This window comes from Cucumis melo, chromosome 6, assembly GCF_025177605.1.
Source record: "Cucumis melo cultivar AY chromosome 6, USDA_Cmelo_AY_1.0, whole genome shotgun sequence".
In the NCBI taxonomy this organism is placed as follows: domain Eukaryota; kingdom Viridiplantae; phylum Streptophyta; class Magnoliopsida; order Cucurbitales; family Cucurbitaceae; genus Cucumis; species Cucumis melo.
In genome coordinates, this window is record NC_066862.1 from 24,364,352 (window position 1) to 24,376,740 (window position 12,389).

The 12,389-nt window shown below is 33.9% G+C and overlaps 1 protein-coding gene across 1 annotated transcript; it reads left to right on the forward strand.

Moving 5' to 3' along the window:
- Positions 1-7,642: 7,642 nt before the first annotated feature.
- Positions 7,643-9,169, forward strand: LOC127149726 (uncharacterized). The gene is made up of 4 exons (XM_051085595.1): positions 7,643-7,804; positions 7,930-8,094; positions 8,153-8,330; positions 8,553-9,169. The coding sequence occupies exons 1-4, from the start codon at positions 7,643-7,645 to the stop codon at positions 9,167-9,169; spliced, it is 1,122 nt and encodes a 373-aa protein (XP_050941552.1).
- Positions 9,170-12,389: the final 3,220 nt, after the last annotated feature.

A 12,389-nucleotide genomic window follows, 5' to 3' on the forward strand; every position in this document is an offset into this window, starting at 1 on the left:
AAATCTAGAAATTTCAGAGAGTTGTTGAAATAGGATTTTATTTCTTAAGCTTTGTTGTCTTGAGCGTCTTCTTTAGTGCGACATGTTAGGTATATCTTTAGAAAACAAGAATGTTTAGAGTTCTAATACTCGGTTGGGTTGTTGGCAGGCCGAGAAGATTTAAACCGAGCTTATAAACCAAGGATCTAGCCCAAGACTGTGAGTGACAAAACCAACTTTGAAATATTTTCCATAACTGTTATTATGATTGAATGCGATAAATGTTTATTTACGAAGCCATGAAAGGTATTTGAATTTCATGACTATTTTCAAGTATACATTTGGAGACTAGATTTCTTAAAGAAATTTATGCTAGCACGTAGATATTAAATATTGAAAAGTATTTAAACCACAATGTTTTAAGCAAAGCATGAATTAGTAAGAAGTTCTATTTTAAGAACTACAGTTTTCCACGAAAGAGTTGAGTAAAGTTCGAGCTTTGTGTAAAATTTATAAGCAGGCATGTTTTAATATTTTTAGATGATTTATGAAATTTTCATTAACTACATGATTGAGATCTTGAGCCTGAGGCTAGAGATTACCGTGTGCACACTGGTTAGATTATGTTGTTGACGTTGAATGTACTCCGTAACAACGATGTTGTCGTGAGTGTTGGGCGGGCCCCACTACGCTAAAGACGATGGAAGTGCTTGGCAGGCCCCACTACATCGTAGAGCTTGTAAACGTTGTTGTACTAGGTGTACCTTACACAACGTAGATTTGTCATGTTAGTTAAAACGCTTCGATATACTTGATATGCCTTGCTAGAATTCAATGACGAACATGCTGAGTATTTGAGGAAGCTATTCTTACTACTACACGTTTACATTTACGACTTGTATAAATAGATTTATATGTGTAAAGTTTTCACGTACTCTTATCTTTAAATTCATAGTTTTAAACTGAGTCACTCACTGAGCTTCATAGCTCACCATTTCCAAAATATTCTACCCATTTTCTAGGTAGAGATCGAGTTCCCAGTGCCTGATAGACTGCCTTAGTCTGTTGAAGCTCCGTTATCGATTGCCAGTACGTGTTTTGAGTTGGGCATAGAGTCTGTTGTGTTATGATGTATATACACCCTTGTATGTTATAGATACTCCACAATTTGTATAAGCTTTAAAAGTTGCAGTTGTGTAAATTTTTTTTTGTTGGTTATATTTTGATTAAGGTGTCTTTAGGTTTACTCGTGAAATCAGTTAATTCTGAGGTACACTTCATGTATGTGTTTGACTAGCCTAGGATCCGCGGTGTTTTGTTGCATGTATAATAGTTTATATACTAGATTTACAAGTTCATCACATTAAAGTTTTAAGCAGAGTCAACAGATACAGGTAAAGAAAAGCGTTGTTCGTCGACTTCATGCCATCTTTCGGTTTAAGCTAGCAGGTAGTCCGGAAGGGGGTGTGACATTTTAACTAACATGACAAATCTACATTATGAAGAGCACACTCAGTACAACCAACGTTTACAAGCTCTACGATGTAGTGGGGCCCGTTCAACACTCTCATCGTCTTTGTCATAGTGGAACCCGTTCAGAACTCACGATAGCATCATTGTTACAGAGTACATTTAACGTTAACAATGGAATCTAACCTGTGTGCACATGATACCATATAGGCTCAGGCTTAACATCTCAGTCATGTAGTTAACGAAAACATCAAAAAATCATACGAAAAAATTAAAACATGTCTGCTATCTTTATCTTCGTAAAGCACAAACTTACTCAAATTATTCATAGAAAACTAAAAATCTAAAAACAATACTTGCTTAAAATGATTTGGTTTCAGCTACTTTTCAGAAATTCGATAATAACGTGCTCATATATAAATTTCATCATAAAACTTTCTACTTGAACTTATGCTCGAAACTGTTCATAAAAGTCATGTACTATCTATAGAAATATAATCATAGTTAACAGTTTAGAAACCGTTCATAGAAATCATGTACTATTCATAGAAATAAAGTCATAAATAACAGTTTAGAAATCTGTTTGAAATCTGTTTTGTCACTTACTATCTTGAGCTAGATCCTTGGTCTGTAAGCTCGGTTTAATTCTTTTCGGCCTATCAACAACCAAATCAAGTATTAGAACCCCAAATATTATGGCTTTCTAAAGATAGACTTAACAAGTTCCACTAAAGATGATGCTCACGAAAACAAAGCTTAAGAAATAAAATCTTATTTGAACAACTCTCTGCATTTTTCAGATTTCTAACACAAACTTCAAATGACCATAACTCTCTCAGTACTTAACTAAAATGAGTTTTCTTTATGTCAAAATCTTCATTTTAATGTCTTCTATAATTTACCTGCGGATATATAACCCAAATTCTCAGTCAAAAATCTCAGAAACACCACCAAACAAAACCACTCCAAAATCACGCACTCTACAGATCTCCAACTTGTCCCTGTAAATTAACACATTTTCAGTCATAATTGGCTATCAACATCTTCGTAAAAGTTATAGAAAATTTCCAACCATATCAATTATAGATTTTAACTCAATGTATACACACCGAAAAACTCAAAAAACCGGAGGATATTTGATTTCACGTGGAAAACACCTGCTCTGCCTTTTCTGTCAAATATCACATAATTAACAACAAAATTGACTTAAACATCCTTAACAAAAACTGTTCAAAAATCAATTAACTTTCAATAAATTTAAACCTCACCTCTTAGTTCTTCTTGAGAAGGTCAAGTCGAATAAAAAAGGCAAAAGTGTGTAGAGTGGGTCAAAATGTGCCATGATTGAAACTTCCTCTGAGTTTTTCCTCTTCTTCTTCAACCTTAGAATTAAGAAATCTTCTTCTTCCTCCTTAGATTCTCTCTACATCTTCTCTCAAAAGAAAGATCTGAAAATTGGATGAAAATGGTGAGAAATGATCACTTTGTAGTGGAGAGAGCTTGACCGAAAGAGAGAAAACTTTCTTTCCTTCTTTTCCACTTTCTTTCTTTTTAATCCTTTCTTTTCTCTTTTTTTCTATTTTTTTAATAAAACCTTCAATTATATAAAAATATTATATAATTAATTTCCATTTTCTATTATTCCTTTTATATTAAAATAATCCAAAGAGAATCTCGGTTTTACAAGAGAGGCCTGGAAAATATTGGATGTCACTTATGAAGGCACTACTAAAGTTAAAATATCAAGATTACAGTTGGTTACCTTAAAGTTTCAAGCCTTAAAAATGTTTGAGGATGAGTCTGTATCTGAGTATAATGAGAGAGTTTTAAAAATAGCCAATGAGTCATTACTTCTTAGAGAAAAGATTCCTGAATCCAAGATAGTGCATAAGGTGTTGCGGTCATTGCCTAGAAAATTTGACATGAAGATTACAACTATAGAGGAAGCACACAATATAACTAAGTTAAAACTGGATGAGTTGCTTAGTTCTTTGTTCACATTTGAGATGGCTATATCACACAGAGAAAATAAGAAAGGCAAGGGTGTTGCATTTAAATCAATATATGAAGAAGAGACAACAGTCAATCAATCTGAAAGTGAAGCAAATATGAATGAATCTATAGCTCTTCTGACGAAACAATTTTCCTAGGTAGTTAAGAAGTTCAAAAATTTGAATGCAATAGGATCCAACTCTAGGAATTTGAAAAATTACCGAATAAGAGATGGTGGAAATTATAATAGAAGGAATAATGAAAGTTCCAACAAAAGGCATGGTGACTATGTTCGAAAAGGAATGTTGAAGGTAGAATTTTCAAATGTAGAGAATGTGGGGGAGTTGGTCATTATCAGACCAAATGTCCCACATTTCTGAGAAAGCAAAAGAAAAATTTTTGTGCTACTTTATCTGACGAGGATACTGATGATAGTGAAGAAAATAATGGTGGCACAAATGCATTCATAGTAAATATCACTAAGACTGATTCTATAACTAAAGATGAAAGTGAAAATTCTGAAGAAGATAATGATAATGAGTTGTCTTTTGAACAGTTGAAAATTCTGTGGAAAGAGGATTCAGAAGCCAAAGCTATGCAGAAAGAAAAGATATAAGGTCTCATGGAAGAAAACGAACGACTACTATCTATTATATCCTCACTGAAGCTAAAATTGAGAGAGGTTCCGACTAAATATGATCAAACTATGAAGTCTGTAAAAATGTTAAATTTAAGGTCTGAAAATTTAGATCAAATACTGAGTTCAGAACAGTTTAGTTCCAATAGATATGATCTTGTTTTTGACTCATTAGTTAAGAACACCAGTCAAACAACTGGGATAAAATTTGTTCCTGCTACAACAAACATCAAGGCTGAACTACCTATTAAAACAAAAGTTGTTAGTACTTCTACAAAAACAAGTAACTAGGCATGCCATTATTGTAGTAAAAAGGGTCATATTTGATCATTTTGTTATGCTTTTCGAAGATATAGATCTCAGTGTCATAAAGCTACATATAATTTAAAGAAGCACAAACCAAATTCTTCAAGAGGTAAGAGAAGCTATCAGGTATGAGAGAGTCAAGAACTCATAAAACTGTAATATTGCCTTTACCACAATTCAAGCTTCAACTGATGCTTGGTACTTTGATAGTAGATGTTCCAGACACATGACTGGAAACATGTCCTTCTTTCTGAGTTAAAAGAGTGTGCATATGGACATGTTACTTTTGGGGATGGTGCAAAAGGAAGAATCATAGCAAAAGGTAATATTGTAAAAAACAATCTACCATATCTAAATGATGTTCGATATGTTGAAGGACTCAAGGAAAATCTAATCAGTATCAGTTAACTTTGTGACCAAGGTTACACTATAAATTTCAGGAAAGATAATTGTATAGTGACTGATGAAAATGAAAGAGTTCTTATGCATGGCTGTAGTAGGCTGATAACTGTTACTATGGGATATCCAACAATTCTGATGTTTGTCACTCAATCAGAGAAGATCACACTTGGTTATGGCACAAAAAACTAGGACATGTCAGCTTAAGGTGTTTTGATAAAGCAGTAAAAAATGAGGCTATCATAGGAATTCCAAACATCAACTCAAAAAGAAAGTTCTTTTGTGGTGACTGTCAAGTTGGGAAGCAAATCAAAGCATCCCACAAAAGTATGAAGGATTGTCACCCAAACAGAATTTTAGAATTATTACACATGGATCTTATGGGTCCTATGCAAACTGAGAGCCTTTGAGGGAAGAAGTATGTGTTTGTTGCTATGGATGATTTCTCTTGTTTCATGTTGGTAAGATTTCTCAAAGGAAAATTTGATACCGCCAAAGTTTGCATCAGCTTATGTCTGAGTCTACAACGTGAATAAGGAAAGAATATTGTTTGAATCAGGAGTGATGATGGAAAGGATTCATCGTGAATACTCAACTCCATTAACTTAACAGAAAAATGGAGTAGTAGAGAGGAAAAACAAAACCCTACAAGAGATGGCTCGAGTCATGATTCATGCCAAATCGTTTTCTTTACATTTTTGGACTAAAGCTGTTAATATTGCTTGTCATATTCATAATAAAACTACTACTCGTTCTGGAATAACTGTTACGTTGTATGAACTATGGAAGGGCAAGAAACCTAATGTTAAGTATTTCCATGTCATTGATAGTACTTGCTACATTCTTGCTGACAGAGAGAACCACAGAAAATAGGATGTTAAATCAGAAAAGGAAATTTTTCTTGGTTATTCTCAAAATGGAACCAGAGTATTCAATAATGGAACCATAGTGGTTATGGAAACTATCAATGTGGTTGTGAATGATTCTGAGCAAACATACAAACGAACAGATGATGATGATGAACTAGTACCTAAAGTTACCATGGTCCCTGAAGTAACTGCTGCTGATAATTATGTATCAACTCAAAAGGAAGTAATAGTTGAGAAGAATGAACTTATTCCATCTTTACATCTTCGAAAGAACCATCCATCGAGTTCTATAATTGGAGATCCTTCAGCTGAGGTTACCACCAGAAAGAAGGATAAAGTTGATTATACAAAGATGATTGTTGATCTTTGTTATACTTCATCTATTGAACCTACATTAGTAAATGAAGCTCTTAAAGGTGAATTCTGGATAAATGCAATGCAGGAAGAATTACTACAGTTCAAACAAAACAATGTGTGGACCTTGGTTCTTAAACCTAAGGGAGCAAGTACTATAGGAACCAAATGGATATTTAAAATAAAACAAATGAGAAAGGACATGTAACAAGAAAAAAGACATGATTAGTGGCTCAAGCTTACGCACAGATGGAAGGAGTTGATTTTGATGAAACCTTTGAACCTGTAGCTAGACTTGAAGTTGTATGCTTTTTACTCAGCATATCATGCATTCGTAAGTTCAAATTGTATCAGATGGATGTCAAGAGTGCCTTTCTTAATAGGTACTTAAATGAAGAAGTTTATGTTGTCTTACCTAAGGGTTTTATTGATCTTGAGTATCTTTAGTATGTATATAAACTTAATAAAGCTATATATGGTTTGAAGTAAGCACCAAGAGCTTGGTATGAATGACTAACTATTTATCTTGGCCATAAGGGATATTCCAGAGGAGGTGCTTACAAAACTTTATTTGTAAATAGATCTGACAAAGATCTGATCATTGAACAAATTTATGTAGATGATACTATCTTCAGATGTTTTCTTGAAGAATTGGTTAAGAAATTTAGCCTTGACAAATCTCAGCAAAACAGGACTCCAGCAACTACACATGTTAAAATTAATAAGGATATTACTGGGGAGTCTATAGATCATAAATTATACAAAAGCATGATAGGGAGTCTACTTTATTTAACAACTAGCAAACCTGATATTGCTTATGCTATTGGTATATGTGCTCTGTTTCAATCTGACCCTCGTATTTCACACTTAGCTGTGATCAAACGAATAATCAAATATGTTCATGGAACAAGTGAATTTGGGATTCTTTATTCTTACGATACAAATTCCATTCTTGTTGGTTATTGTGATGCCGATTGGACTGGAGGCTTAGATGATAGGAAAAACACCTCTAGGGGATGTTTCTTTCTAGGAAAAAAATCTAATCTCTTGGGTTAGTAAAAAATAGAATTGTGTGTCACTTTCTACAGCTGAGGCAGAATACATTGCAGCAGAAAGTAGGTGTACTCAACTTATGTGGATAAAGCAAATGTTGCAGAAATATGGTATTCAGCAAAATATGATGACACTTTATTTTGATAACTGAGTGCTATTGATATCTCCAAAAATTCAGTTCAATACAGTAGGACAAAGCATATTGACATAAGGCATCACTTTATCAGGGAGATCATAGAAGAAAAAATTATTACACTCGAACATATTCAATCAAATTACAATTGGCAGATATATTCTCTAAACCACTAGATGCAAATTCATTTGAGCATTTGAGAGTTGGTTTAGGAGTTTGTAAAATTAATTTAATTGTATTGTTTCAAAAAAGGTGGACAAAAGAAATCATGGTCAGCTTTAATGGACACGTCAGCATCGAAATAGGCATTAATAAAGGGCACTTTGATTTTAAGCGGGAAGTTAGCTGTATTTTAAGACTCTTGAGTTTCAAAGATGATTGTTCATCTTCAAAAATACAGAGGAAACGGTTCTTAAAGTCTTGACTGTTGTTATCTCTTCGAAATAAACAATGGTGAATACTTCAAAAGGAAACTATCTAGCTCATTCGTCCAAAGTGGTTGATGAATATCCTGTTTCTCGAACTAACATGCATGGCGTGCGGATGAGAGGTCGCCATTTCAAAAGCACTCCCACACGAAGACCTTATAGCCTACCATCAAAAAAATCTCAGGTGAATATTTTTTAACATTCTTTTGTATCTGTGCATAATGAACATTTTGCTGATAATGCTGCTGAGGATTTTGAAACTGCATCGGTGTTTCTGAGTCTCATATCTTTGAGATGGATTTGGATTAGAGAGATGATGTCTCCCTCACCAGATTGTTGAAGAAGGGGTTATTTTCAAATGTTGAACCTTCGGTAGCTGATGTACCTGTCCCTTCAGCTCATCCTGATGAAAGGTCGTCCTCTAAAGACATTTTTGTTCCAACGCCTAGTTATACTTCTGCTACAAATGAAAAAGTTGGTCAATCTGGACGCTCCCTACCAATTAGGTCTTCAGTTTGTGTTGGTTCATCAGTTGTTGAACCCTATAGATAATTCTACTGATAATTTGGGTGGAAATATTATTGATTCTGCTAAGGAGAATCTTGCTACACATGCTGATACTCATGATGAACCTACTAAAAATTATACACTCGACAATGTTGAACCAAATGTGCATGATGTTCCTCAAACAGAGCCTCAACAACCTTTATGTGAATCAAGACTAAAGGGAAAGAAATTTCAACAAAATCGGTGAAATATCACTACAAAGACTGGAAGGAAGAAGATTCCTCTAAACATTCCATTTGTTCCCATTGATGGAATTTTGTTTCATCTTGAAGAGAGTGTGCAAAGATTGAAATACGTCGTACAAAGGCATATTGTAGATGAGGTAAATGTCTCAGGTAAACATCATTCCTGTTTAAGTGTTACAGATCTAATTGTTAAGGGAGGACTATCCAAAACAATTTCAAATGTCGGGCCATTCTATCCTCAACTGATCAAGAAGTTTATTGTCAACTTGCCTTCTGACTTCAACAATCCAAGTGGTCTAGATTATCAAAGAGTGCACATTCGAGGCTTGAAGTTCAAAATTTCACATGCTGTTATTAATGGGTTATTGGGTAACACTGTTAAATCTAACTTTACTCCTTCACATCCATCTAATGAAGTCTTAGTTTCTGTTCTATATGGAGGAACCTTATCTGACTGGCCTGTGAATGAAATTCCAGCTGTATCTATGAGTGTAAAATATGTCATTCTTCATAAAATTGGCATTACTAACTGGTTTCCCTCTTCACAAGCCTCCAGTGTTTCTGTTGCCCTAAGGACTTTTCTTTATCAAAATTTCAATGATGAGACTGTGGATGCCAGACTGCTTATATTCAACCAGCTTTTGAGACATGTGGGAACATTTGGAGTTAAAATTGCTATTCCTTTTCCTCAGTTTTTCTCGAGCTTGTTGATTCATTTGAATGTTGAAGTTCTGAATGCACTTGGTGCCCCTAGTCCTGACCCGAAGACTTTTTCCTTAAGTTACAGACTTTTTTAGGGAAGTCATGTTCCTGATATAGAACATGATATGGGACCGTCAAGGAACCCCCGTATGTTTGATACAGAAGATGTAGATAAGGATGCTGAAGGATTCTTCGTTCATCAAGACTTAGCATCCATAATTATAAATACACTTACAACTGAGTCTCGAGCTCTCTCTACATCTATAAATTTGCTGTCTGAAAGACGTTTGGAGGTTGATTCACTTGTTCGTTATTTGAAGACATTGATTCGCTCTTCTAATTCTAAAGCTTGAGATCAGGAGTAAAATTTCTTTTATGTTTAAAGGGGGAGAAGTAGGGTCGGGCAGAAGGAGTAGTGGAGCTGATTGCTGTTTTTGTTGAAGCTGATACTGTGTAGTTTTGATGTGGTTTAGAAGGTTTTTTTTAAGTTTCTTATTGATTATTCTTTTGAAGTTTGTAAGGGGATCATATGAAGTTATATAATAGTATGGTGTTTATTTCTTTTTGCTACTATTGTGATGGTTACGAACTAGTGAAATGAAATGTTGTTCTTTAGTAGTGTATGGTTATTCTGTTGTTGAATATGTTGACCTGATATGATTAAATATGTTGATGAATGTGTTGATCTGATGTGCTGTTATAAGGTTAAATATGGTTATTTGATGACTGTTGCACCAAGAGAAGTCACTGAGAAGTGTTGACTTGAACTTGAAAAGAAATCTCCTGTTTTTGACAAAAGAGAAAGTTTGTTGGGATTTTGTCAAAAAGATTTTATGAGATTATCTTTTATTAATGAGTTATTAAATTCCAAAAAGATAAAAGATCTTCCTTTATATTTAGGAATCTTGTATCAATATCTTTTTGAGATTTTTCTTGAAGAAATATATATATATATATATATATATATATATATATATATATATATATATACACACACTACAGAACTTGTTGTTTTGGTTACGGCAAATGGAACAGTAAGCTCTTGTAGAAGATTAACCAAGTGTATAGTCATAGAAGCTACAAGTGCAAAGAAGGTAGTGTGACTTATTATCTATGGTATCAACATGTTGACCTGTGATGAATTAACGATGAGTAAGATGAAACAGTGATTAAAAAGGTCACCTTAAACTCAGGAGGAGTATGAACACTTCGTTAAGTAGATTCGCTCATATGTTCAGGGGGAGCCTGGAGTTTTAAGCTATTAAGCATATTAAAATAGTCATATATTTGAGCAGAGATCACTTGCTGTATTGATGTGTATTGACTATTGTGAATCTTAATAATATTACTCATCTGAGTTGTGTGCAGCTCCCCAAACGTAGGCTATATTTGCCAAACTGGGTTACCAAAGTTCTCTATGTTATTTTCTTCTGTTGTCCCTCTAGCTATTACAACCGTTAGTTACTTTAGAATTAACTAAAGGTTTATTTGATTATCTCACACTGTTTTTCACCTTGAAACTTGTTTTGGCTCGTTCTTGCTCGTTCTAGCTCCGTCTTGAACGATTCTTGTTGCATTAGGCTCGTTATGATGTCTAAATCATTATTTTCTAAAAAAAATGTGAATTTATTGAATATATGGATTGATGAAGGGAGAATTAGACATAAAAAATGTCAAATATAGTCCTAACAATATGTTAGTATTGTACATAGTTTACAAGCTTAATTGAGTGTTTCAATTATATACCACCAATTTTTTCTTCTTTGCTATATTTGGTTGTGTTGTTGTCAATGGTTAAACTTTACACACTCCATAGAATGGTTGTCCAATGATTGCATCTTATTAGTACGTGAATTAAAACATTTTATTAATTATACATTTAGTAACAAGTTTAACCATTCCTTTTAAAATTAAATTCTTTCCATACCTTCACAATAGAGTTTTTTGTCTGTTGTTTGGACAAATTTATAGATATCTACTTCTCATTTATTGAACTTATTACCTTATTAATCCAGTCGTCTAGATCTTCAACATGCTATTACATGTCATAAAATTAAATTTTTTGTTATTTAATTATCTTGTAGCATATGTTTCCACCCCTTTCTATCTTTGATTCAGTTTCTTCTTTTGCCTTGGAATGATGGTGTTGCTGAGTCATTATATTAGGAACTACTTTTTGGTGTTCTGTATTACCTGGTCCTCCACCTTATTTTCATCATCTTTTCTTGGCTTTAATTTTTCAACCCCATAAATTGTCTCAATATCTAGATTTTTCTTCTCTATTTTCTTTGATAATAACAAATGTTTTTTTTTTAACTTAGATACCGCATGATTATATGTATGAAGGTATTGCTAGGGCTATTTTAGACCTAACATTATTAGACTACTTTTTCCTAACCTTTGTCAATTTACTCACTAAAATGTCATTTTTATGTAGAATATGAAACTTCACCCTGATACCAACGCCACTGAAATCACTTAAATCAGAGTTATAACGAAGAAGAACGGTAAAAAATAAGTTCAAGGGCAAAACCGGGAAATTGGAAAAGATCGAACGAACCAGATCGCACCACGTGGCATCACCAAATCACGCGACGCGTCCACCTCAAAGTCGCGTGTTCAAACCCCAGGCACGCCCTTATTTTTCCTTTCATTTTTTCGCACGATCCGGCACCTCGATCCACAAATCGGTTCGCGACCCGCGCCTAGTCCGCCACGTGTCAAGCCCTCATCCCCGCTCGCCTCTCCCCTGTCGTGAGTTCGAATCTCAGCAGCCGCGTTTCCTTTTTTTGTTTTTCTCTTGAATTGGGCCAACCCAAGACCCGACCCAAGCCCATTCATGACCCAGTTCATCATCTTCCCCAAAATTAACTGCAAAATGGCAATTTTAAACCTAGTTCCATTTTTTTCTCCCATTTTCTCTTCTATAAAATCTCTCATATTTTTTTGAAAAAAAAAATCGAATGTAAAAAAAAAATCCTCTTTCTCATTCAATTCTTGTAGCAAAATTCTTGAAACTTTATCAGTAAAAGATTATTTTTGTCAAAGAAATGGATTCTTTCCTCAACAACTCTTCAAGAATTTCATCAATCTTCGTGGGCTAAGGTAATCTTTTGGGACTTTTTTCTCGGGTTAAATTACCATATTTCTCTTTGAGAATTAAATTCTTTTCTATATCTTTCCAATTTTTTATTTGATTGCTTGTTTCCCTTTGCAATTTCTTTTGAAATTTCAATAAAATAAATAAGTTTTTCCCATCAATTTTTCATTGAAATTTCTTTATAAACTCTTAAAGTGTTGAACTTAAATTTTGAT

Coding starts and splice junctions, on each gene's coding strand:
- LOC127149726 (XM_051085595.1), top strand. CDS start 7,643: ATGGTGAATACTTCAAAAGGAAACTATCTAGCTCATTCGTCCAAAGTG. Junction 7,805..7,929: donor TACCATCAAAAAAATCTCAG/GTGAATATTTTT, acceptor GATTTGGATTAG/AGAGATGATGTCTCCCTCAC. Junction 8,331..8,552: donor AGAGCCTCAACAACCTTTAT/GTGAATCAAGAC, acceptor TAAGTGTTACAG/ATCTAATTGTTAAGGGAGGA.